Source organism: Trachypithecus francoisi, unplaced genomic scaffold, assembly GCF_009764315.1.
Source record: "Trachypithecus francoisi isolate TF-2019V2 unplaced genomic scaffold, Tfra_2.0 Lachesis_group15, whole genome shotgun sequence".
In the NCBI taxonomy this organism is placed as follows: Eukaryota; Metazoa; Chordata; class Mammalia; order Primates; family Cercopithecidae; genus Trachypithecus; species Trachypithecus francoisi.
Window position 1 is genome coordinate 96816411 of NW_022681460.1, and position 26983 is coordinate 96843393.

Sequence of the window (26983 nt, forward strand, 5' to 3'; positions counted from 1 at the left end):
GCCAAACAGTGGAGGCAACCCAAGTGTCCATTAATGGATGAATGAACAGACAAAATATGACACACACACACACACACACACACTGGAATATTATTCAGCTCAGCCTTAAAAAGGAAGGAAATTCTGACTCATGCTATGACACAGATGAACCTTGAAGACATTATCCTGAGTGAAACAAGCCAGCCACAAGAAAAATAATCTATGACTCTACTTATATGAGGTACCTAGAATTGTCAAATTCATAGAAAGTAGAACGATGGTTGTCAGGGGCTGGGGAGAGATGGAGATGGGGAGTTATTGATTAATGGGTGTAGGGTTTCAGTTTTGCAAGAGTTCTGGAGATGGATGGTGGTGATGGTTGCAGCACAATAATGTGAATGAACTTAATGCCACCGAACTGTACAGGCAAAAATGGTTAAGATGGTAAATTTCATGGCGTGTGTATTTCCCCACAATTAAAACTAATAATATTTTTTTAAATTTCAAGACGGAGTTTCACTCTTGTTGCCCAGGCCAGAGTACAATGGCGTGATCTCAGCTCACTGCTACCTCCACCTCCTGCGTTCAAGCGATTCTCCTGCCTCAGCCTCCCAAGTAGCTGGAATTACAGGCGCCCACCACCACACCTGGCTAATTTTTTGTGTTTTTAGTAGAGACAGGGTTTCTCCATGTTGGCTAATAGTTTTTTAAAAGAGCTGAGCCTACACAGATTTCAATGGCTTTCAATCCATTCTGATGAGCAGAATTTCTCTAAATAGCCAGTGTAATTTCATGTCTATGTCAATCCCCTCGTCCTACTCACTGTATGGTCTTATTTTCATTATCTTCCAGCCAACCTTATCCCTGAGACCCCCAAAATGCCATAGCTCCATTAGCTGCCAGTTTCCTGAATGCTAAGATCAAAGATGCAGTCAGATGGGACATTGCAAGACAGATGGGATGTTCGGCCCTGAACCAGGAAGTGCCTATATGCTGGCCCTACAAGCCACCCATTCATCTTCCATACGGGTTTTCCAAGAAGAAAGTTTAACTAGACACTAAGCGTTAGCCCAACTCCACACACCATTAGAGTAGGCTGAAAATAAGAAATTGAATAGTTTTGTCTTATACACCATTACACAACTGCCTCCTCTCCTTCCCATTCCACTGACCAACCAACCAATTTGGTGAAGGCAGATGTTATCTTCTAACAAAAATCAGCAGTCAGGCCAGCTATACTGGCTCATGTCTTTAATCCCAGCACCTGAGGGGCCGAGGCAGGAGGATCGCTTGAACCCAGGGGTTTGAGACCAACCTCGACAAAATAATGAGACTCCATCTCTGCAAAAACTAAAAAATTATCTGAGCGTGTTGGTGTACACTTGTGGTACCACATGGTTTCAGGCACTTGAAAGGCTGTGGTAGAAGGACTGTTTAAGCCCAGGAGTTCAAGGCTGCATTCAGCCATGATTACACCACTGCGCTCCAGCCTAGATGACAAAGCAAGACCCTGTTTCAAAAAAAAAAGACAGGTTGAAGTCCTAACCCCCAGTATCTCAGAATGGAACCTTATTTGGAAATTGGCTCATTGTATATGTCATTATTTAAATTAAGATGAGGTCACACTGGAGTCAGGTGGGTCCTAATTCAATATGACTGGTGTCAGGTGTCCTTATAAGAAGAGAAGAGATGTGGCTCACGCCTGTAATCCCAGCACTTTGGGAGGCTGAGGCGGGCGGATCACAAGGTCAGGAGATGGAAACCATCCTGGCTAACATGGTAAAACCCCGTCTCTACTAAAAATACAAAAAATTAGCCGGGCGTGGTGGCGGGCGCCTGTCGTCCCAGCTACTCAGGAGGCTGAGGCAGGAGAATGGCGTGAACCTGGGAGGTGGAGCTTGCAGTGAGCCGAGATCACGCCACTGTACTTCAGCCTGGGCGACAGAGCAAGACTCCATCTCAAAAAAAAAAGAAGAAGAAGAGAAGACACATAGACACACACAGGGCGAAAATGGCCATGTGATGGTGGAGCAGGGATTAGAGCAATGCAGCTCCAGCCAAGGAATTCCAAGGACTTCCTGCAACCGCCAGAAGCGAGGAAGGAGCAAGGAGAGCTTCCCCTCCAGGTTTCAGAGGGAACATGACTCTGCTAATGCCTTGATCTGAGACTCCTTGCCTCCAGGCCTGTGAGACAATAAATTTTTGTTGCTTTAAGCCACTCAATTTGTAGTGCTCTGTTAGGGCAGCCCTGGCAACAAATCTACATCCAAATCACCATCTCCAGCTCTGCTTCTAGGGAACCCAGCTAAAGACAGCCAGCTTGTTTTTTTCTTTCTTTCTTTCTTTCTTTTTGCAGAACTTAATTTTTTTTTTTAACTTTTATTTCAAGTTCAGGAGTACAAGCACAGGTTTGTTACATAGGTAAATTTGTGTCATGGGGGTTTGTTGTATAGATTATTTTATCACCCAGGCATTAAGCCTAGTACCCATTAATTGTTTTTCCTGATCCTCTCCTCCTCCCACCCCCCACCCTCCAAAAGGCTCCAGTGTGTATTGTTCCTCTCTCTGTGTCCATGTGTTCTCAGCATTTAGCTCCCACTTATAAGTGAGAACACAGAGTATTTGGTTTTCCATTCCTATGTTAGTTTGCTGAGGAGAGTGGCCTCCAGCTCCATCCATGTTCTTGCAAAGGACATGATCTTGTTCTTTTTCATGACTGTGTAGTATTCCATGGTATATATGTACCACATTTTCTTTATCCAGTCTATCACTGATGGACATTTAGGTTGATTCCATGCCTTTGCTATTGTGAATAGTGCTGCAATGAACATAACGCATGTGTGTGTTTTTATAATAGAACAACTTATATTCCTTTGGTATATGCCCAGTAACGGGATTGCTGGGTCGAAAGGTATTTCTGTCTTTAGGTCTTTGAGGAATTGCCACACTGTCTTCCACAATGGCTGAACTAATTTACACTCCCACCAACAATGTATAAGCATTCCTTTTTCTCCACAACCTCACCAACATCTGTTATTTTGGACCTTTTAATAGTAGCCATTCTGACCGGTATGAGATGGTATCTCATTGTGGTGTTGATTTGCATTTCTCTAATCATCAGTGATGAGCTTTTTTTAATATGATTGCTGGCAGCACGTAAGACAACCGGCTTTCCCACTCAAAGAGCATAAATTCCAGAGTAAGCATTAGCTGGGCAATAGGAACATATTCTTTCCTCAGTCAGAGTCTCCAGTGCCTCTCTTTGTGTGTTTCTTGCCTCGCTAGTATGAGTCTGGTATTCAAAGTGAAATACCCATACAGCATGACCTTCCTAGTGGATTTCATCATTTAAAACTTCTGCCTGAAATACATTTGCTCCCCAAATGTGAGCAAATACATCCTGATCCACTCCAACGGTCAAGACCTACCATATTGGAATTACTGAGAGATGGTACCTCAGTCTTCAATATGGTGTCCATTTTCAAGGCCAATTTTGATCATTCTTAACAAAATGAGTCTTGGCGGGGCTCAGTAGTTCATGCCGATAACCCCAGCAAACTTTAGGAGGCCGAGGTGGGAGGATCGCTTGAGACCAGGAGTTGGAGACCAGCCTAGGCAACCCAGCGAAATCCCCATCTCTGCAAAATATATTTTTAAAAAAACTAACCAGGTGCAGTGGCATACAACTGTAGTCCTAGTTACTCAGGAGGCTGAGGTGGGAGGATCTCTTGAGCCCAGGAGTTTGGAGCTGCAGTGAGCTGTGATTGCACCACTGTATTCCAGCCTGGGCGACTGAGCCAGACTCTGTTTCTAAAAACAAAAAATAGGCCAGGGCCGGGCGCGGTGGCTCAAGCCTGTAATCCCAGCACTTTGGGAGGCCGAGGCGGGCGGATCACGAGGTCAGGAGATCGAGACCATCCTGGCTAACACGGTGAAACCTCGTCTCTACTAAAAAATACAAAAAACTAGCCGAGGGAGGTGGCGGGCGCCTGTAGTCCCACCTACTCAAGAGGCTGAGGCAGGAGAATGGCGTAAACTCAGAAGGCGGAGCTTGCAGTGAGCTGAGGTCCTGCCACTGCACTCCAACCTGGGCGACAGAGCGCGACTCTGTCTCAAAAAAAAAAAAAAAAAAAAGGCCAGGGGCGGTGGCTCACGCCTGTAATCCCAGCACTTTGGGAGGCCGAGGCGGGCGGATCACAAGGTCAGGAGATCGAGACCACGGTGAAACCCCGTCTCTACTAAAAATACAAAAAATTAGCCAGGCGCTGTGGCGGGCACCTTGGTCCCAGCTACTCAGGAGGCTGAGGCAGGAGAATGGCGTGAACCCGGGAGGCGGAGTTTGTAGTGAGCCGAGATCGCGCCACTGCACTCTAGCGTGGGGGACAGAGCGAGACTCCGTTTCAAAATAAATAAATAATAAAACAAAATAATTTTTAAAAATCAAAATGAGTGCTGATTGCCCATTTATTACCGCATGCAGCACACTGCATTATGGCTTGCTGTTTACCAAACTCTCTTTCCCACTAGATTGGAAGTTTCCTGCTGCTAGGAATGGTATGGGATTCATTTTTATTAATCCAACTAGAAATGCTGGGCACATAATAGGATCTCAAGAAAAACAGAATGAAGAAATGAGCAGATCAGAGAAGAAAAAAACAAAGAATAATAAAGAGGGGAGAAGAGGAAAACAAGTATCTTACGGGTTCAGATGACGCTTCCAAAAACTATTTTGAACAGTACTAAGAAAACACTCATCATCACCAGGAATGAGAGACAGAAGGCCTTTACAGCCAGGATTTAAGAGTCAAATCCACATTAAAGGCATTAACAGCCACTACTTGGCTGATAATAGCACCAGCAAGGCTGGAAGCCCGAGTGTGACAGACCAGAGTGTAAATCAGATGAGCAGTTAGAGCAGTTGACCTGCCTGCAATATTTCAACTTTATACACACTTTTGGTATTTTATATTTTTAGAGACAAGGCCTCACTCTATTGCCCAGGCTGGAGTGTGTTGGCGCAATCATAGCTCACTGCAGCCTCAAACTCCTGGGCTCAAGCAATCCTCCCGCCTCAGCCTCCCAAGTAGCTGGGACTACAGGCCCATGCCACCATGCCTGGCTATTTTTCTTTTTTTTTTAATGTTTTGTAGAAATAAGGTGTCACTATGTTTCTCAGGCTAGTCTCGAACTCTTGGGCTCAAGCCATCCTCCCATCTCAACCTCCCAAAGTGCTGGGATTACAGGTGTGAGCCATGGCACTCAGCCCTATACACATGAATACTTTTAATTCTTAGAGGCACCCAAAGGTCCCCATGAAACTAAAGCACAGCCTGCAGCTTTATCAAGGGTGAGGAGCCAGCCCTTGTCTGGGAGAAACCTGCTCCCGCAGTGACATAAAACAGGCCTGGCTGTCCCTCTTCAGATGGAAGGGAGACGGCAGCCCCAAGATTAACTCAGCTCAGGAGATGCCAGCTCCTCTGCCGCAAGAAGGCTCAGCATCAGGAGTGAACCGGAACACTCCCTGCCTCTTGTCTGCCTAATTAGATATTCACCAGGTGTGATTACCGCTTAGTGCACTGGAAGGCGATGCATTACAGGCTCACCCTGAATGGGTTCACAATGGAAGTCGTCCTCTCCTGACAACTGGGGCTGCCACTGCGGAGAGCTCACCACCCGCCAGGCCCTCGCTGCAAGGTGGTATTGCTACCTCCATTTCACCTGAAGTGAGGTGAGGGAGCAGAGGGGTGAGGGAGCAGAGGGGCCTAGCAACAGTTAGGCAGTGGGAGGAAAGTTGCAGATTAGACCCAAGGCCATTTTCTCTGCATGTCACCAAATGGCTCCCCATGGAAAAGCAATCTTTTTTTTTTTAGAGACAGGGTCTCGCTCTGTCACCCAGCCTGGAGTGAGCTGGAGTGAGTGCACTGGCTCGATCATAGTTCACTGCAGCCTCGAACTTGGCTCAAGAGATCCTCCTGCCTCAGCCTCCCAAGTAGCTGGAATTACAGATGTGCACCACCATGTCTAGCTAATTTTTACATTGTTTTTTTGTAGAGACGGGATCTCATTGTGTTGCCCAGGCTGGTCTCACATGCCTGGAGTCAAGTGATTCTCCTGCCTCAGCCTCCCAAAGTACTGGGATTACAGGCATAAGCTACTGCGCCTGGCCTGGAAGGCAACTCTTATTGACCTCATGGTGGCCAAAGCCCCCTCCCTCGTTTCCCCATCTCCCGTCCCTGTTCCTACACCAGCCATCCCACAGGACAGGGAGAGAAGGAAGGGAAGACAGTAGGAAGGGAGGAAGGAAGGAGGTGAGGGAGGGGAAAAGGGAGGGAAGAGGGAATTGGGGAAGGAAGGGAGGAAGGGAGCAAAGAGAGAAATGGGAAGGGAGGGAGGGAGGAAGAAGTGGCTGGGTCTTTTCCTTTCCTTGGGCTCCCCACATCCTTCTACCCACAATGGGTAGACAGTTGTCCTCTAACATGCAGGAATGCCCAACAGCCGACTGGAGACACAGCCTGGTCCGTGGGTGGCTTCCCGAGCAGCCAACCACATTTCCCTGGGCTGGACAGGGGGAAGGAAGCCAATCTAACAGTTGGGCTGAAAAACATCCATGCATCATCTTGTTTTCCAGCCTTCACTTTTTCCCCCCAAATCAATTTCTGAAAGTCAAAATGATTGATAGCTTTATACCCTGTGCAATCATTCTCCTTACTAAATAACTCAGCATCAATCATTTAAAAAAGGCTTCCAGAGTGGTGGTGGTTACATGAATCTATACATGTGATAAATTTTCACAGAAAGACAAACACAGGAGTGATGTACATAAAAACTAGTGAAATCTGAGTAAGCTCTAGGTTAGTTACCAATGTCTATTTCCTGGTTGTGTAAGACGCTATCATGCTGGATCAAGAGGACACAGGAACTCTCCGCTATTTTTGCAACCTCTTGTGAGTCAAAAATTATTTCAAAATAAAAAGTTTTAAAAATCTGAAAAAGCCTTTTAAATGGTAAAATAAAATAAAAACAATCATTTTTTTAAAAAGCTCCCAGGGGTAAATACCACAAACCCATCCCTTACCTGAGAACTGGGAATCAGCGCCTTCCACCAGTGCCCGCCCTTGACCAGGTCAACTTCACACAAAGGCACGGAAACTTTCCCAATGACACAGTGGCGGGAGAACTTATCAAAATCCACCACGGTCAGGAGCAGGGTCCTCCTCTGGGCCTCCAGAAAGGGGATCTCAAAGGTGTAGCGCTCCTCAAACACGGGTTTCTGGGTCTTGCGTTTGACCCCGGTCTGCTTTGAGTTCTTCTGATCTGGCAGGAGACAGATCTTGACGTAGGGGTTGGAATGTGCCATGTCCTGACGCGAGCCGTCATGGGAGATGGGAGGTGGCAGGTCTCTGGCCTCGATCACGCGCACGGTGAGGTGGTTGTGCAGCAGGTCGTACTGAGTGCTAAAGTGCAGCATGCCCAGCTGGTACTTGGACAGGATCTCCTCGTCCGTCAGAGAGTCCACGTCGTCACTGCTGGAGTCGAGGGAGTACAGGTGGGGTTCGAACTTCCTGAAATAGTCGTCGGGGGTATAGGTCCGTCTGAGCACCGAAGGCTGGATGGGCTCCTTCTTGGCACTGAGAACGCCAAACTCGATGGGTTTAATATCGATGAGTGGAGAGCTGGGACGTCTTGACTCAAGACCTGAGAGCCACCAGAAATAACAATGAAGACAGCCACATACAGGGCACACCTGGGCAACTTTGCAGGTGAGCAGATTCTTGCACTGTTTACTCTACTTCAAAATGATCCTTGCCATCTTTCTCTACACTCTGAAATACTCACTGATTCTGTGACAGACAGTATGGTAGCACTCTTGTCACCACTGCCATCATCACAGTAGCTAAGTGCCAGGCACTGCTCGAATAGACTGAGTACATTACATCATCTCATATGTGCAATCACAATCATCACATCCCCTTGAATTCTTAGATAATTACTATTATCCCCACTTTATAGATGAGGAAACAGAAGCTTTAAGTAACTTTCTGAAGGTCACACACTTGCAAGTGGAGGAGCCAGGGGTTAGGCTGGTCTAGCTGGCCCCAGAGTCTGGCTCTAACCATTATCCTATGATGTCTCCACTTTAAGAAAGTGAGCTCTGGGACCAGAGTGTCTGGGTAGAATTCCCTCTCAGCCGCTTACTCACTACTCGTGTACTCATTAACAAATCAGTCATGTGACTCCGGGCATATTCTTTTGACTCTCTGGGACTCTGTTTTCCCATCAGTAAAACAGAGTCAATAATGGCACCTACCTCAAAGAATGTGATGAAGATTCACTGAACCAGGGCATGGAAAGGGCATGGCGTGGAATGTGCCCATAGGCACAGATCAATAAATGGGAATGATTATACTTCTTCAAGGTCCATATTCAAACCTCATCGTTTACGGGCTGCCTCCTTCCCTTCCATGAACCAGCAGAGTGCTGGTTCATGGATCCCAAGTTCATAATTCTAACCTTTGTGCATCCCACTCTTCTAGCAATGAGCTCATGGCATTCTTGCTAATTGCCCTAACAGCTGTCTTTATGAGACATTTGCCTGAGGCATGGGAGGTACTCTGACAGATGTGTGCTAAATGGAAATCACCCATGTTCAGAGCTGGGCATGAGACTCAGAAATCATCTAGGCCCACACTGTCCACAGAAAGATAACGCAAGCCAGAAATGTAAGCCACATATGTAACTTAAAATATCCTGGCAGCCATGACTTTAAAAACATGCAAAAAAAAGGGCAAAATTCCTTTAATTTTATTTAATTTAATGTATTTGTTTATTTTGAGACAGAGTCTTGCTCTGTCACCCAGCCTGGAGTGCAGTGGCGGATCTCAGCTCACTGCAACCTCCACCTTCCAGGTACAAGTGATTTTCATGTCTCAGCCTCCCAAGTGGCTGGGACTACAGTTGTGTACCACCACACCTGGCCCATTTTTGCATTTTTAGTACAGATGGGGTTTCGTCATGTTGGGCAGGATGGTCTTGAACTCCTGGCCTCAAGCAATCTGCCTGCCTTGGCCTCCCAAAGTGCTGGGATTACAGGCATGAGCCACCACACCTGGCCTGCAAAATTAATTTTAGTATTTTGTTTTATTTAACCCACTATATCCAATATATAATCATTTCAACATGGAACCAATATAAAAACATTTTAGTGAGATACTTTAAATTCTCTCTCTCTCTCTTTTTTTTTTTTTGGAGACAGCGTTTCACTTTTGTTGCCTGAGCTGGAGTGCAGTGGTGCGATCTCGGCTCACTGCAACCTCCGCCTCCCGGGTTCAAGTGATCCTACTGCCTCAGCCTCCCAAGTAGCTGGGATTACAGGCATGCGCTACCATGCCCGTCTAATTTTGTATTTTTAGTAGAGATAGGGTTTCACCATGTTAGCCAGCCTGGTCTCGAACTCCTGACCTCAGGTGATCCTCCCGCCTCGGTCTCCCAAAGTGCTGGGATTATAGGCACAAGTCACTGCACCAGGCCTTTTATTTTCTCACTGTCTTGAAAGTCCAGTACGTATTTTGCACTCACAGAACATCAGTAAGATTCAGTCTCACACCATTTACGTGCTCAACAGCTACGTGTGTCTGGTGACTGTTACACCAGACAGCACAGTTCTAGATCAGCCCTCTCATTTTACAGATGGGAAGACTGAGGTCTAAAGAAACCCAGTGCTCCCTCTGTTTCACTATTTCATGCCCTTGAACTCTTTTTTTTTTTTTTTCCTACTTTTTTCTTTTCCCTCTATCCCCAGGAAAGGTTGGACACCAATGATCTCCACCTGAATGGACTTGTTTCAGGCATTTTAAGCTTTTCCCTCTGTTTAGTGAATTTCAGACATCTGTTCACATAGAGAAGACATCAGTTCACGTAGAGAAGAGATACTTTTGTGGAGCAGAAGGAGGTTGGGAGTCTCTGGGTGTTTATCTTCCTTTTTCATCCTCACCCAAATCATGCTGTTTGGTCAAACACATATGCCACACAACAGAGTAGACAAATTGGGTGGCCAAGTTTGATGGCTGCACATACATTTTGTTTAGGCTCGAAAGTAAGAATGTTTCATATTAAAAAAAAAAACCCCAGATTGCCAATATCTCTTTACAAAGATCAGACAATACCGGGCCCCCAATCCCATACAGCTACCATTGGCCAAGCCGAGCAACAGCCGCTCTGCTCGCCTTTCAATGGGGCATTCGCTTTTCAATTGACTGAAGTCTTCACCCTGCTCTAGTAACTCTCCAGGCAGAGCGGCAGCTGCCATTTGTCACTGCACTCAGGCAATGTTTATCTCTATGTAACCTCTGCATGTGGCCACTGATGCAACCCGCCTAGCTCCCAAAGTCACCAGAATTGACAAGCCCTTCTATATAATATAGCCACACTCATCTTTCAGAATCTGAAATGATATACACTGACAATGTTAATCAATTCAGCCAATTCAATCAAACTTAAAATTAATAAAAGCAAAAATCAATCAAAATGATTGCTTTTGATTAAACTCATCAGCAATCAGGTGTAATGCCCTCCTCTGTCACACCGTCATTATCTCTCTCTCACCCTGTCTCCTGGACTGTCAACCCACTCTGCCGCCCTCCCCCAGCAACGACACTGCCCTTCGTGACTCTCCATGGGAGTGTCTGGGAAAGCCAGCCAGGGCCCCCAGAGAGGCACAGCGGAGATACTTACTCGAAATCCTCCGCATCAGGCTGTATGTGGACTTGGATGTGTCTGAGGACGAGCGTCTTCCATCCGGGGAATTGGTCCGTGGGGTCAGCGGGACTTCGCTGGCCGTGTGGACAGAGTCACCATCCTTGTCACTGCTCCGGCTGGCCATCCTATAGGAAGGGAAGAGGTCTCAGTAGCTGTCCAGGAATCCCGAGGGACTGGCATCTCCGTCCCTTGGGGGTTAAGACCCGCGATGAAACCGCTCTCAGACCCATTTTATGCAACATGGAATAATGCAAATTTGAAACAGTGTGGTGTCCTTAAACTCTCAACAACGTCTTGCTTTTTGCACAAAATGTGAAATGATATGAAGAAATACTTCCCGATTTAGAACAATCTGTCAAGAACTTGCATAATTTCAAAGCTGGGGTTGGGGGGAGAACTGTGTAAACTTAGGCTGTCGCCACGTGGGGGCGCCACTTTGGCTCAGTGAAGCCCGAGACCTGTCAATCTCTAGTCTGCAGGGAACCGTCTGCTTGTTTATAGGCATCCAAACTTCTGCTTTTGGTTACAAGTGTCCTGGTATTTCAATAGTCACTGTGTCTATAATTTAAGATCTTTTAAAAATATCCTATAACAATGTCACTCAAGGGTTCTTTGCGTGGCAGAAATGGCCCTGAAAATCAACAATTTCTGAACAGAAGTTTGATGTCAAGAAATAGCTATAAATTAGCAGCAGCCATGACTCAATGTGCTCCCAATAAAGAACTGCTGAGAAATTGGGAAGCAGCGGGTAAGGGTGGATGGAGAAGGAAGATGATACGGGGTAGTGATTAAGAGAACCACTGGGGCTGAACCCTGGCTGGGTGCTGGGGTAAGTCCCTTTCCCCTCCTGTACCTCCATTTCCCCATCTGTAAAGTGGAAATATTGACAGCACCCACATTATATGGTGGTTGCAAACCCTGAATGAGTTAACACATATAAAATGTGTAGAGGCCAAGCATGGTGGCTCACACATATAATCCCAGCATTTTGGGAGGCCAAGGCAGGAGGATCCCTTGAGGCCAGGAGTTTGAGACCAGCCTGGGCAACATGGCAGAACTCTGTTTCTACAAAAAAATTTTTAAATTAGCTGGGCATGATGGCTTGTGTTTGTAGTCATAGTCACTTGGGAGGCTAAGGCAGGAGGCTCGAGTCCAGGAATTTGAGGCTGCAGTGAGCTATGACTGTGCCAATGCACTCCAGCCTGGGTGACAGAGCAAGAGACCCTGTCTCAAAAATAAATAAATAAAATGCTTGGAACAGTGCTTGGTTGTGTAGTAAAGAGGCGCTCAATACATTTTGAAACATTTTTTATGGATTGATCAATCGATCAATTCATTGATTTTTTGTTTGTTTGTTTAAGAAACAGGATCTCGGCTGGGCGCGGTGGCTCAAGCCTGTAATCCCAGCACTTTGGGAGGCCGAGACGGGCAGATCACGAGGTCAGGAGATCGAGACCATCCTGGCTAACATGGTGAAACCCCGTCTCTACCAAAAAATACAAAAAACTAGCTGGGTGAGGTGGCGGGCGCCTGTAGTCCCAGCTATTCGGGAGGCTGAGGCAGGAGAATGGCGTAAACCTGGGAGGTGGAGCTTGCAGTGAGCTGAGATCCGGCCACTGCACTCCAGCCTGGGTGACAGAGCGAGACTCTGTCTCAAAAAAAAAAAAAAAAAAGAAACAGGATCTCACTATGTTGCCCAGGCTGGACTCAAACTCTTAGGCTCAAAGTGATCCTCCTGCCCTCAGCCTCCTGAGTAGCTGGGACTATAGTTGCATGCCTCCATGCCCAGCTTAGTTGATATTATTACAACTGGGGGGCTTTAAGATTCCCCCCCCATACTCATAAAGCTAGGTAAGGATGCTGGAGGGATGGAAAAGGAGGTAGAAAAACAGCTGGTGACATCGTTTGGAGACTGATGCCGCTAATAACATGCCCCTAAGCCATAATGGCTGTAGATTTAAGCCTTCTGAGGCTGCATCCCCTTCTGAGGCAACGTGACATTAAAGCCTACAGGAAAACTTGTCTTGAAAAATGCAAGTTTTGAATGCTGTGAAGTCTTCAGACACATTCTGTGCATGAGATGAGACTGATCTAATGTTCTTCAAAAGCATTATCAGGAGTTGGGCGCGATGACTCACGCCTGTAATCCCAGCACTTGGGGAGGCTGAGCTGGGTGGATCATTTGAGGTCAGGAGTTCAAGACCAACCTGGCCGACATGACGAAACCCCATCTCTACTAAAAGTACAAAAATTAACCTGGCATGGTGGCACGCACCTGTAGTCCCATCTACTTGGGAGGTTGAGGCAGGAGAATCACTTGAACCTTACCCAGTCTTGGGTATCTCTTTATCACAACACAAAACAAACTAATACAGGTTGGGAGAAGGATGAATAACTAATTGGCATCACTGTTAAAAGGCAGAACCCCAGCTGAGCCAGTAATGCTAAACTCTAAATGGCACACACTCCCAATCGCCAAGTGAGGCATCTCTGTGAGACCTGTAAGAGCTCTGCACATTGTAGGGAATTCAACATGTGCTTGTTCAACAAACAATCTACCAACTTGACTTTAATTCACTCTTCAATGAGAGTCTTTCTGGCATTGCTTCAAAAGGCACCAGTCAGATTGTGCAGTTTTCCTAATCTTCGCCAGCCCAGCCAAGAAAAGTTGGGGGCCCACAGGACATGAGCATATGTGACAATTAATGTTGTGTCCCCCAAGATCACACACAGAGCACACACAAAGGGCCAGCTCATCTGCCACGTGCCAGTCCACAGAGGCAAGTCCCATGGTTCTCGGCTCAAATGTCGCAGTAGGAACAGCATTGTGAAGCCCATACACTTGCCATTTCTACTTCCTGTCTGTTTGATAACGTGCAGCTGCCCACTTGGTAAATAAATCTGGGGAAAATACAAAGCTGTAAATTTGCTTTCTGAATGATTTAGCCATCTTCTCTTTACAGATTTCTCTTACCGTTTTGCATTCTCTGAGTGCCAAAAATGTGTCAAGCACTGCCCAGTGTTCAGAAGAGACCTCATTCATCCTGGGAAGCACAAAGGTCATGCACAGCTGTTCAGTCTGTAGACTGCACAACCCTAGGTGGTGCCATTCATGATGGCCACCATGTGAATTGGCGCCACCTGGAGTTGTGTGGTGTATTGGCCCTGCTGGGAAAGTTACAGTCCACTTCTCTACTATTGGCAAAACCAAAACAAGTGTCTTCCCAGAGAGTCCCAGCCCCCTTGCCACTGCTTACACAAAGGGTCAGCAGCAGTCAAGGCAAAATGCAACTGTCCTCCAACTCAGCATGAGAACCTAGGCTGTGCATCTGTAACACTCAACATTTGGATATCTAGGGGGCAAACAGGTACCTGACTGCGATTTTCAACACCTCTGAGGGGTCTCCGCTGGTACAGAAGAAAATCCAAATTCCTTACTCCGGCATTCAAGACCCAATTCAACTTGAGCTTGCAGGCTCATTTTCCACTATTCCCCCAGCTCTTCCTAGATGTAGTGTCCATTTGTGGTGTCTGCCCACTTCTCTAGTCAATTATCTCCTCTGTAGTCACAACACCGCAATTGTCTATTACAGGGGTCTGCAAACTACAAAGCCAAATTCACTGCCTGATTTTGTAAATGAAGTGTTAATGAAACACAGCCCTGCCCCTTCATTTATGGTCTACAGCTGCTTTTGCACAACAATGGTAGAAATAAGTAGCTTCAACAGAGACCATATGGCCCATGAGGCTAATATATTTACTATTTGGTCCTTTAAAAGTTTGCCATCCCCTGGTCTAGTAGTTTAGTTCATGTGTTTCAGATGGAAATGACCATTTCCCTGGTTTCCTGGATGGGCAGGTAACTGGCATGATTCTAGCACCATTTCCTCCAAGTGAAAGTGACTGGTACATAACCCAAGCCAGGCTAATGAGAGCCTTTCCTGGTTTTGTTTTGTTTGTTTGTTTGTTTGTTCACTTTTTATGCAACGGCAACAGAATGCAAGTCTAGTCTTGCCACGTGGAGAAAACAAGCTTAAGAATGAGACCAATACAGAAGAAATAGAGAGAGAGAGAGAGAAACAGAGAAAGGCTCTGATGACATGATTTCTGCTCCTGGATCCAGCTATGCCTGAAGCCATCATTCCTGATTCTTTCATAACAAGACCTTATGCAGGACTGTCATATATGGAATGCAGGGTGTAAATGCACAACTCTAGGGGGCAACCTGACTTATATATCTGCCTTACCTCCTACATGAGATTGAAAATTCCCTGAGCATGGTCATAGGACCCTATCTAGCCCTGTGTATGCCACAGCGCCTGGCACACTGTACTTAAGAAATAACTACAAAAGGAACTCAGATTAACTTTTCAACTGATGATTGGCACTTTAAGGATGCAAGTTCTGCCTGAAGAATAGTGTGTCAGTCAACAACTTTTTCTGAGTGAACAAGACAGGCAAAAATCCCTGCCCACATGGAGTTGGCATTCTTCTGAGCATAGTTTTAAAGACATCAGATGGACTGAACTAACTCTTGCTACATAGACCAGTGGAACCTTTTTTTTTTTTTTTTTTTTTAAGTCTTGCTCTGTTGCTCAAGTTGGAATGCAGTGGCAAGATTATAGCTCACTGCAGCCCTGACTTTCCAGGCTCAAGCGATCCTTCCACCTCAGCCTCCCGAATAACTGGAACTCTAGGCAACAACATGCCCAGCTAATTTTAAAAATTTTTATAGAGATAAGGGTCTTATCGTGTTGCCCAGGCAGGCTGGTCTCAAACTCCTGACCTCAAGCAGTCCTCCCACCTCAGCCTCCCAAAGCACTGGGATTACAGATAAGAGCCATGGCACCCGGCTGCAAATTATCTCTTGATTAATGACTTGCCTTCACCAAAAATCTCAACTTTACACACACCTGTAGGATTCAGGCCACAACTTATGAATAACGAATAATGGAAGGGTTATTTAACATTGTGTTTATATCAGTTTAATTAATCTCTATTGATACCTAATACTGACAGAAATAAATACTTATAAAACTTTTACTCTGTGCTAAGCATATTATATGCATATCTTATTTATTTATTTATTTATTCATTCATTTATTTATTTTTGAGATAGGGTGTCATTCTTTCCCAGTCTGGAGTGCAGTGGCGCAATCACAGCTCACTGCAGCCTCAACCTCCTAGGCTCAAGCGATCCTCAGCCTCCAGAGTAGCTGGGACCACAGGCACACATCACCACACCCAGCTAATTTTTTGATGTTTTGTTGAGATAGGGTGGGGGAGGGGATCTCACTATGTGGCCCAGGCTGGTCTCAAACTCCTGAGCTCAAGTGATCCGCCTGCCTCAGCCTCCCAAAATGCTGGGATTACAGGCGTGAGCCACTGCGCCCAGCCAGAATTACATTTATAATCACCAACGAAGTATCAAGCATTCCTAACTACTTTTCCACATTCCAAATTCATTGACTCCCGGCAACAACTCTGAGAGAAATACTATTCTTTTTATCATCCCATTTCACAGATGGGAAATGAAGGTACAGAGAGATCAAACCATTTGCCCAAGGTCACAGAACTAGAAATAGTAGTTGCGATCACAGAGCCTGGATCCAGAGCCATTTTGCTATGGAAATATTTGATACTTGTTTCTAAGAAGAGAAAAAGAGGCCTGAGGCATGAGCCCCCAACTTGGGAGGGAAAGATGGGACACCAGAGACTTTTGGAATCTCAGACCAAGGACTGAGCTGAAACAGCACTGCCTCCTTCCACCCTGCCAGGCTCCAGCCGTGCGTTCTGGCCGCTGTCTCTCTCCCTCTCTGGGCCTGCCTCTCTGAACCATGACAAGCTCACTTGATGCCTTCTTGATCCTTCCCAGCCCCGACCTTCTTGACTGTACCCGGGCTCTCTGACCACGTCCCTCTCTCAGTCACGGAGAGGTGGACCAGGCACGTGGCTGAGAAGCTTCAAAACTGCCTTCCCAAAATATCTGAGCGACTGGCAGATGGAGATGTTGTATGCAGGCGCGGGAGGAGAGCGAATTAGAAATAAAACGAAAGATGCCAGAGAGAACATAAACAGCGTTGGAGGACAGGATGGAGCCTGGAGGTGCTTTTCTGCTTCCCTGTTTCTGAAGTTCTTGTTCGGAGCAGCAAAAAGGCGCTTGTTTGTTGATTCCGTCTACCCATCCATGCAACGGATATTTATCGAGCTTTTCCTATGTGCATGCCCTGGGCTGGGTGCTGGGGAATCTTGTCACGCGGACTTGGATGGAAACCCTCAGAATGTGGTCAGCCCTTGAAGACTATAGAGGTTCACAGATCTCCTTTTCTGCTTGGAACAACACTCTACATGACTAAAAATGCCTACACACTTAGCATTACACGGTTCATGTCTCAGAAGGCCCAATGTGCCACTAGGTGAACTAAAACCCCACCACCAGCTGGTCTTGCCAGCTTGCCAAACAAAATGAGGGGTACAGAACATATCCCCAGTCTGCAGCAAAGATGTCCATGGAAACTCAGCCTGCTTCTCTTTCGTGCCCCCACATCCCCCCTCCTGTGGCCCAAACCCCCAATCCCCCCTTCTCAGAAAAAGGGAAAAGTCTTGAAATTGATTTCAGAGAAGTTCAGAGCAGTTTTACTTACAGCCAGGGAGGGGTCTGAGCAGGGAAAGGTCCCAGAATTTCAACTTCATCCTCACTTGACTGGCAACAGCTGGACTCGTAGCACTTCTGACAGCAGTGCCGGCAGGTCCATCTGCACAGCAGCAGATCAGAGAGTCTAGAAAGAAAACCCTGAGGCCATTGGGGGAGGTGGGCCGGGGGTAGGGGGAGAGGGGTGGTGGGCAGGGTGGAGAAGAGGAAGAGGAAAAACAACACCCAAAATTAAAAGTAGCCGATCTCGGATGAGAAATAGACATTCAGGAGTTCTGGCTTTGCTGCTGAGCACTTAGAACAAAATGTTTTCCATTTCTATTTACCAACTGCAGGCACAAAGATAGCAAACATCAACTCGCTGGAGCCATTAGTAGCAAGCAAAACATTTGCAGGTATTTTCTTTGGTAGTTTATGTGAACGTCTTTCTTGACATGTGGGTGGTTTATACAACATTGTAAAGGCTATACAATATGTTTGAAACACAATGAATATTACTCTGTCTTCTTGAAAGCAGGGGAAAAAATATTAAAAAATAATCTCGGTGACATGAAACAGACAGAGATAATCAAACAGAATAAGTAGGGGTGGAGAGGGAAACTTGTCTCGTCAACTGGTGTCTTTTCAAAACCGGGATCTCCTTTCGTTAGAAAAGAATGGAAACTCTGCTGGTATTAACACCAGGTTATTGTTGAATATTCAGTGTCCCCACAGCCCCACATAAGACTCCAAAATGAAAGTCAGGCATTTCTTGATTAGAAACCAGATCAAACAAATCATCAAATGAACCCACCTCGTTTAATGGTTCCAACTGCCCTTTTAAGATCCACGATGAAGCCAAGGGCGTAAGGGAACGAAGGGGTTAAAGAAAGAGAGACAAGACCAGTTTAGCAATATTCCAGCAACTCAAAAAAAAAAAATTTACAGAAAAAAAAAAAAAAAAGCCCTGCGTATTTCCACTTACCATCCTGGGAAGGGAGCTGACTTCCTAACAAGGTGTTGCTATTTTCAGGGCTGCTGGTAGCCTCCTGGTTAACCAACACCAAATAAATGGGAAACTTTAGCATTTCGATTTGATTTGCACCGTATGCTGTTATGAATCAGAGCGGGCGGATAGATAGTCATGCTATCCAATACAGCCACACTTCAGGAGAAGAGCAAACCTTCCTATACAGAAATAGCCATGTAGCCAACCCAAAAGGACATGATTAGCTAACATGCAGGCAGGCACACAGTGGATGTTACTTGGCTCCCCCGCCCTCCCGGAGGCCCTACCTTCCAATTCTGCTCCAATGGTAATGGTGGGGTGTTTCCTATCACCACCCACAAATAGAGGGAACTAAAAAGGAAGCCCTAATCTGGTCCTCTTGAGGAAGGAGGGCCTCCCTTCCTGTTGTGGCCCCACCCCATCTCCCCATCTTGGTCTCCTGGGTTTTCAGGGCACAGACTCCCTCCTTCTCTTTAAGATGGTTTTCCAAATGGGCCAAGTAGACTAGGTGGGTTAGAAGTCCTGCACCCCAACCTTGGGCATGCCCTAGAGGTGAACTGAGGTGGGACTCAAACTTAGAACTTTGTATCAAGAGGGGGAAAGTTATTATCTTCTTTCCAATTCTCCTTCAAGGAGGAGAATGTCTCAATGTGGTACCACTGCATGTTAACATCTTTTTACCACTTACCAATTTCTACCCTCACCCATCCCCTTTCTTTTAAACAAAGAAAGTAGATCTTGTCCAGAGCCTTGCAGACAGCCATGTCCACCTAGAATTCAATAATGTGGCATTATTCCCATTGCGTTTATTCTTCTAGTTGCCTTCTGTCCATGTCACACGATTTTGGTTTCCTATGATATTAGTGACATAATGTTTCCTTTTCATATGATTTCGTTAAAGTAAAAATAAAAGTGAGCCCATTTATAGAAAAAAAATTAAGTTAATAATAGCATAGGTAGGGCTAGGCACAGTGGCTCATGCCTATAATCACAGTATTTTGGGAGGCCAAGGCGAGTGGATCACCTGAGGTCGGGAGCTCGAGACCAGCCTGGCCAACATGGTGAAACCCCCTCTCTTCTAAAAATACAAAAAATTAGCCAGGCATGGTGGCAGGCACCTGTAATCCCAGCTGCTGGGGAGGCTGAGGCAGGAGACTCACTTGAACCTGGGAAGCAGAGGTTGCAATGAGCCGAGATCACACCACTGCACTCCAGCTTGGGCAACAGAGTGAGACTCTGTCTAAAATAATCATCATCACCATCATCATCATCATAGTACAGGTGGTACGTGGCTTGTGAAAAAATCAAAATCCTCAAAGTGGTAAGGGAATAACAACACCTTAGGAAATAGTCAAAGGCACTTATCACAAAATCTCTAAAGTCAAAACTCAAACCACACACAGAACAAGACCCGAAGGTGCTGAGGGGCCACGCACCAAGCTGAGTCAAGAAGTACTAGAGTCCTAGTCTCACCATTGACTGATCATGTGACTTGCGCAAGTCAGGAGGCCTCTCTGAGCCTCGGTTACCTCTTCTTTAGTGGAAAGGCTACTCTATACTTCAAAGGGGTGCTGCTGGGGTGGGACAGGACACTGACTATGCAAATACTTCCATGCGGTCCACTTGAAAAATAAAATGCACCCTTTCTGTGATGATAATTGGGTGATTGTCAAGACATAGTGGTACCCAGTAGGCACCAGGTATTGTCCCGGCAGGTACAGCAGAGCACAAAACAGCCAATTATACCCTCCTAGGGCTTACATGACAAAGTGCTTTAGAATGTTTAGGATAAAGTGATACTTTTTCATGGTAATCCATGACCATTTTAGGAATACGGGGAAGCATTTCCTAGACATGTGGTGGTCAAAAGAGGCCATTTATGAAATCAAAGTGAACAGAGACAAGGCCACCTCATGCCCCTGCTGAAAAACAGCCTCCCCAGCCTTCTCAAAGCCCAGGTGCAAGATGAGTGTCAAGGAACAGAGAGAAACCAAAGAAGATGAAAGAGGTGCCCTGATGTTCCCAGGCATGCGGTCTTTCTGGCATTGGGTCTCCTGGCTTCCCATGTTTGACACCGATGGAAGAGAACCAATTCACACCAGAAAGAAAGAGGAAGAAAGAAAACCCATGCATTCTAAACAGAGGTTGGCAAACTAAGGCTCACAGATCAAAACCAGCCCCGCAGCCTGTTTTGCTACAGCCCTTGAGCAAAGAATGATTTGTACGTTTTTAAAAGGTTGGAAAAAAAAAATGACTGCCTCTTGACTCGTGCAAAGTAAAGTATACAAAATTCAAATGTTGGTGCCTGCAAATAAAGTTTTATTGGAACACAGCCACACCCACTCATTTACTACTGTCTATAGCAGTTTTGGTGCTATAGTCAGAGTGGAATAGTTGTGACAGAGACCATGTGAGCCTCCAAGAGAAAAAAAGTACTATCTGGCACTTTACAGGACAAAAAAAGTTTAACACCTTGTTCTAGAAGGAAAACCACCATCTCTGCTCATTGGCATATGAGATGCTTAACATATCTCGCACCGACCCCCCTTGAGATCCCACCTTGACCCCTAAGCGGCTGTGTGGCCTTGGGCAAGTCACTTAATTTCTCTTTGCTGAAGGCGGCCATTAAGAACCCCGGGAGCCAGCAAACATGTTCATTTCTCACTAAATTGCGCACTCAGAGGGGCAGGAACTGTGCTGTTTTCATCACTGCATCCCCAGTGCCAGCACTTAGTAGGCGGTCGCCCAAGTGTTTGTTGGGTGACTATTGAATAGCCCCTGGACAACATTCAGCACACAGTGGGTGGACCGTAATGTGACCTTCAATGAACTTGAAAAGGGAAACTGGCGATTCCACGCAAGGGAAGCCAATCCAGGGAATCGAAGGCAGGAGACGAATGGAAGAGGCTCCGCCAGGTGACACAGCACAGAGTTCCCAGCAGGCCGAAGCGTCTGAGGACACTATGAGGGGATACGTGAGCCAGAGGGGAATGGGAGAACCAGCAGCACCCCCAGCTGTGGCTGAGGGGACAAGATGTGAGCCAAGATGCACCCTGGACGTGGAAGTCTGTAAGCTTCTCTGCCCAGCTCAGAGGTGCCAGCACCAGAAGCAAGCAACTCAACTGGTCTCACTGCGAGTCTGCCTGCTTGACCTTGGCGCTGACCTGCGGTCACTTCCCTTCTTGCAGAGGAGAAAGGTCTTTTCATCAAGAAGCCCGGCCCACCCCTCCGCCCCCTCCCCCCAAAAAAAGGCTGCTTAGAAATTATTTCAGAATTATTTCAGCCCAAGGATTCTTGGGGGACGTTTCTTCAAGGTGAAGAGGGTCCACATCTCCCGGATCCCAATGCAGCGGACTAAAGTAACAGGCTCCCTTTTCTTCACCAGCGCGCCTCTGGCCTCCGGGCGTCCCCCACCCCTCAGCACCCAGTGCCCGGGAGAGAAGACGTCCTTGTCCCTCCTGGTCGGAACAGCTGCCTCAGGCTCGGTCTGCCGGCCAATTAGCCAGAGCCGTCACCACGGCAACGGCAGCTGGCGGGCCGGGCTCCTGGCTCGCCCCGGGCCGCCCTCCCCAGGGCCCCTCCCCTGGGGTGGGGTGCCAAGGAGAGGGAGGGGCGGGGGGGAAGAAAAGTCCGCCCCACCCCCCATTCCCTCCCCAACAGGCAAGGGCGCGCGTTGCAGAGTCCACATAGGACCCTCCATCCCGGGGTTTGGGGGTCCCCAGTCTCTCCTCCCGGGGAGCACCCCTGTTGCTGCAAGGGTTGCCCGCGCACGGGCATCCTTTTTCTCGAAGCAAGTTTGTGGGAGCCTAGCAGTGGGCCCTCCCTTCCGCGCGCTCCCAGCCGGAGGGGGCGCAGCACCCCCTACCCGCACCCCGGACCTTGCCCCCAGCCTCAGCCCTACCTGGATGTACGCCATTTTCGCCCGCGCGCACTCACTCCGGCCCGGGCATGGCGCCGCCACGGCCACTTTGCCCTCGCCAACAGCGGAGGGGGAAGAAAGCAAAGGGGGAAAGGAAGAAAAAAGCAGCCGGTGGCCCCAGACGTGACTGGAGTGGCTGATGAGCGGCGCCCGCCCCTCCGCCGGCCGCCCCGTCCTTGCCTTTCCCTGCGTTCCGGCTCTCGGAATCGGGGCCGCCTCCCCGGTTCGGAGAGATCGGTTGCCCAGGGCCCCCGCCTCGGTCTCCCTCGCTGTCCCGTGCTCCCCCCCGAGGCGCTCCCCAGGCTGGAATAAGGCCCGGGCGCCTGGGCAAGGAGCCCGGGGCAGCCGCGGGCACTGCAGCGACCCCAGCGCAGGCGGGGCCGGAGACGCTGGGGCCCGAGCAAGCGGGAGGCGGGGGAGGGGATGGGGATGGAGAAGGGGGTGGGAGGGGGCGGTACACAGGTCAGCCCATCCTGCTGGCAAGGGGGCTGGCACCTACCGAAAGCAGGGCCCCCGGGGCAGCCGTGGAGCGGAGGGGACACCGTGCATACTGCCATGAAGTCTGCAGCAGGGAGGGTCCTCCCCATCCAGCCCTCTCCCCAAACTGGGTTGGAAAAACTTTATTCCCGCCCCACCCGACGCGCCTAGCACGGTTGCTGTGAGGATCGCAGAGGCTGCTTGGATGGGAGCCTCAAGTTAAGGTGGGCATAGGGCGTCCCAAACGGAGGCGCTGTGTCCAGGGCTTCAGGGGGCGCGCGGAGAGAGTGGAGCGCCCCTTTACTCTAAACCTGCCGGAGTTGCGCCCTGGACGCAACAGGTCTAGTGCGGGGCGGCCCGGCAGCGCCACCCAGCGTCGTGCCCGGCCTCGTGTGCTCCTCTGCCCACCGGCTGCCGGCAGCCAGCGAGCGTGCGCCCCGGGGCGTGTCCACCGCCGCCCTCCTGCCTGACCTCGTGGCTGGGGCGCCCTGGACCCACAGGCCTCCATCAAACCTCCCAGTCCAAGGCCTCTGGCTCTCCACTCAGAGATTCGAGGTAGAATATTGCCCTCCGCTGGATTTCTTATTCTATTATTTTATTTTATTTTATTTTAGACACAGAGTGTCACTCTGTCACCCAGGCTGTAGTGCAGTTGGGGTTATCTTGGCTCGCTGCAACCTGTGCCTCCCGGGTTCAAGGAATTCTCGTGCCTCAGCTTCCCGAATAGCTGGGACTACAGGCACACGCCACCATGCCCGCTAGATTTTGTATTTTCAGTAGAGAAGGGGTTTCACCATATGGGCCAGGCTGACCTCGAACTCCTGGCCTCAAATGATCTGCCTGCCTCGGCCTCCCAAAATGCTGGGATTACGGGCTTGAGCCACTGTGCCGGCCGGATTTCTTTTTAATATGCCCAGTCATCTCCTGTTGCTGGGCACCAGCTCATCAGCCTTTTAATTTTAACCTCCCAGTGCCTCTTTTTCCTCAGTAAAAACAGGAGAAAATCTCCACCCTGCCTATCCTCCAGGGCTGTTTTGTGGGAATAAACGAGAAAATGAATATGGAAGTAACAAACAAAAGATGGATACTCAGATGCATATATTTTTTGTCTAAAAATCTAGCAGGCCTATACATTTTTTAGTATGATATATTTAGTTTGTAGCATATAGCACGTAACACATATTGAGTGCTTATGATTCTGCAGGCATACACGCCTCAACACTTCACAAGCATTATTTCATTTCAACCTGCAGTACCTTGATCACTCCTATCAGCTAGCACTCTGTCCAGCCAGAGTAGGCACTGAATAATTGTTTTTGTTGCCCTTATTCACTCTGCTTCCTGAGAGAGGTGCTATGATTATCTCCAATTTATGAGGGACCGCAGTCCGGAGAGGTAAAGCCTCTACGAAGGCCTGACAGCTGGTAGCCCGGGGCACTGGCCTTTGAACCTACAAGTCCAGGAATGAACCCAAAGTGGCCACTCCTAATCACTTAGTGGTATTTATCCACAATCTTTCTCCAGCACTGATGGCAAGGCATGCCAGATGGGGAGTGGGCCTCACAGAGGAGGATGCCTATTGGGACGGGTGCTCCTTGGGGGCACTTGACAGAGTTGGAGGAATTTGCTAGGTGTTCCCGTAAGTAAAAATAATTAACCCTTTTTCATCTGAGGTCAGGAGTTTGAGACCAGCCTGGCCAACATGGCGAAACCCCATCTGTACTAAAAATACAAAACTTAGCCAGACATGGTGGCAGGCACCTGTAATCCCAACTACTCCGGAGGCTGAGGCTAGGAGAATCGCTTGAACCTGGGAGGCGGTGGTGGTTGCAGTGAGCTGAGATTGTGCCACTGCACTCCAGCCTGGGTGACAGAGTGAGAGACCATCTCAAAAAAAAAAAAAAAAGTTAACCCTTTTTGAGGTCTGTGTGCCAGGCACTGTTTTCAGCCCTTTACATGAATTTCAATCTTTTAATTTTCTGATTACCATGAGGTAGGCACTAGTACTATCCCACTCTTTAGGTGAGAAAAAAAGAGGTATGAAGAGGTGAAGTTGGCCAGGCGTGGTGGCTGATGCCTGTAATCCCAGCACTTTGGGAGGCCAAAGTGGGTGGATCACTTGAGGCCAGGAGTTCAAGACCAGCCTGGCAACATGGTAAAACCCTACAAAAATTTTCTCTACAAAATGTAAAAATTAGCCGGGCATTGGTGGCTCACACCTGTAGCCCCAGCTACTTGGGAGACTGAGGCTGAAGAATCACTTGAGCCCGGGAGATTGAGGCTATAGTAACCTGAGATCACACCACTGTACTCCAGCCTGGGTGACACAGTAAGACCCTATCTCAAAAAAAAAAAAAAAATGAAATCATTTGCCTAAGGCGTATCATGCCAGACCACGGTTAACTCCTATAGGGATGGTACCATGTCCAAGAGGCCAAAAAAGAGACCTAAAGACAGTGAACGAGGCATAGGGTTTATTGGGGAAACTTACATACAGGGACAATCCAGTGGCAGCTGGCTGGACAGGAGAATGTCTATTGTTTATATAAAAAGCATGCAGTTTATGTAGCGTTTTCACGTAGCACCCTCCACCTAGCAACTTCCTTTTGGCCCTTTAACCCAAAACAAAGGGCCTCAATTGTTTATATAAAAAGCATGTTTATATAAAAAGCATGGAGTTTATATAGCATTTTCACTTAGCACCCTCTATCTAAGCAACTTCCTTTTGACCCTTTAACCAAGGGTTTTGCCTCTTTAACCCAAAACAAAGGGCCTCAATTGCCTGTACAGCCTGCATTCCAAGGGACAGGCAGGAGACCCAGACATCCTTCATAGATAAGGAGTGAATCTCCAGGTTGGCCACTCCTGGATTCCTTAGCTCTGAACTGTGAATACACGTTCTTCTTAGACCATAGTGTCATTCACAGGGTAAGCTAAGTTCAATTATTGCTGTTAGATGTGTCTGCCCTGCAGGGTGTGTATGGCTTCCAGGAGCTGGGATTCAAACCTAAACTTGAATCCTTTCCCTAGCCCCTGCACCATGCTGCCTAATAACGCCTAGTCTTGGAGGAGGGGGATGACCCCGTCCCCAGAATTTTTTAGTACCTTAATCCCTTATGACCTGAAACTATCCAAGAATACTAAGCACCTCTCCAGCAAAAGAAGAGGTTATTTAAAATGCGGATAATAGAACCTGCCTCTGGTACTATGAAATGCTTCAAATGTGTGCAAAGCACCTGGCAAAATAGGTGTTTGATAAATGCTTGTTGAATGAGCAAATGGATTGCAACAACAGCTAACATGGACGCTTTCAACTCTCAATAACCAAGTGGTTATTATGATTGAGTGCTAAGCCCTTCATATTCGTTTTTGTTTCATCCCTACTGGATCCTTACAAGGTGGGTACTGTCAAGGTCCCCAGTTTAAGGGTGAGGAAACTGAAGTCTTAAGATGAGAAGCAAAGTGAGTTGCCCAAGGGAAACAGGTGACGAGAGACAGGGACAGGATACAAATGCAGATCTGGTTAGCAATAAAGGCTCAACTCATCCTGGCTTCACCATCATCAGATGAAAGAATGGACGATCAGTTTAAGTCCTTCATCAGGGGAGAAAGATGAGTTCCAGGATCCCACTGCTTTGCAAGCCTCTCCCTGCCTTTTACGGGGACCTGAAGTCCAGCTTTTCAATGTAACTTGGACTCAGATCAAGGCTGTGCCTGCAAAGCTGGCACCTTTACAGGTCTCGATGGAGAAGGCCCCAATCTAGGAGGTAGACAAATGCATGGAATTATATGTGACCTGTGGTGTGATAAAGGGAGCCTCAGGGGACTGTGGGGTTACAGGTAAGAGGCCCCAACCTAGTGTGATGAAGGATCACAGAAAGTTTCCCAGAGGGGCTGACATTAAACTGAGTCCCAAAGAACCAAAGATGGGGAGTGGTGCTTATTTGGGAGGTCCATGAACTTAGAAAGGAAAAAAGTTATGTCGCCATTATCACCAACCTCCTTCTAAAATGTAGTGTTTCCTTCCATTGCGAATGCAGGCAACAAACCAAAACAAGCTTAACACTTACTCAGGACTTTGTCACCAACAAAGATCATGTGTAGTCTATCTCATTACACTTGCGGTTGTTGCAAATGACTTGAAATTTCATTTATGTTCTTTGCCGCTTGAAAATTACAAATAGTTATTAGGCCCACCTCTAAATCAGTCTAT

The 26983-nt window shown here is 47.6% G+C and overlaps 1 protein-coding gene across 5 annotated transcripts in view; it reads right to left on the minus strand.

The window, feature by feature from the left end:
• SYT17 (synaptotagmin 17) overlaps positions 1-22718 on the minus strand; it is a 99614-nt gene extending 76896 nt beyond the window's left edge. For 3 of the 5 annotated variants that reach the window (XM_033235598.1, XM_033235602.1, XM_033235603.1), the window contains exons 1-5: positions 18351-19344; positions 18180-18202; positions 17379-17527; positions 10711-10859; positions 7055-7674 (exon numbers count right to left, since the gene is read on the minus strand). In XM_033235598.1, coding sequence (XP_033091489.1) covers positions 7055-7674; positions 10711-10859; positions 17379-17527; positions 18180-18202; positions 18351-18453 — 1044 coding nt within the window. In that variant the 5' untranslated portion in view covers positions 18454-19344. Of the gene's footprint in view, positions 1-7054; positions 7675-10710; positions 10860-17378; positions 17528-18179; positions 18203-18350; positions 19345-22275 lie in introns of those variants that run through there. The other 2 variants (XM_033235599.1, XM_033235600.1) reach the window with 2 other exon arrangements.
• Positions 22719-26983: the final 4265 nt, after the last annotated feature.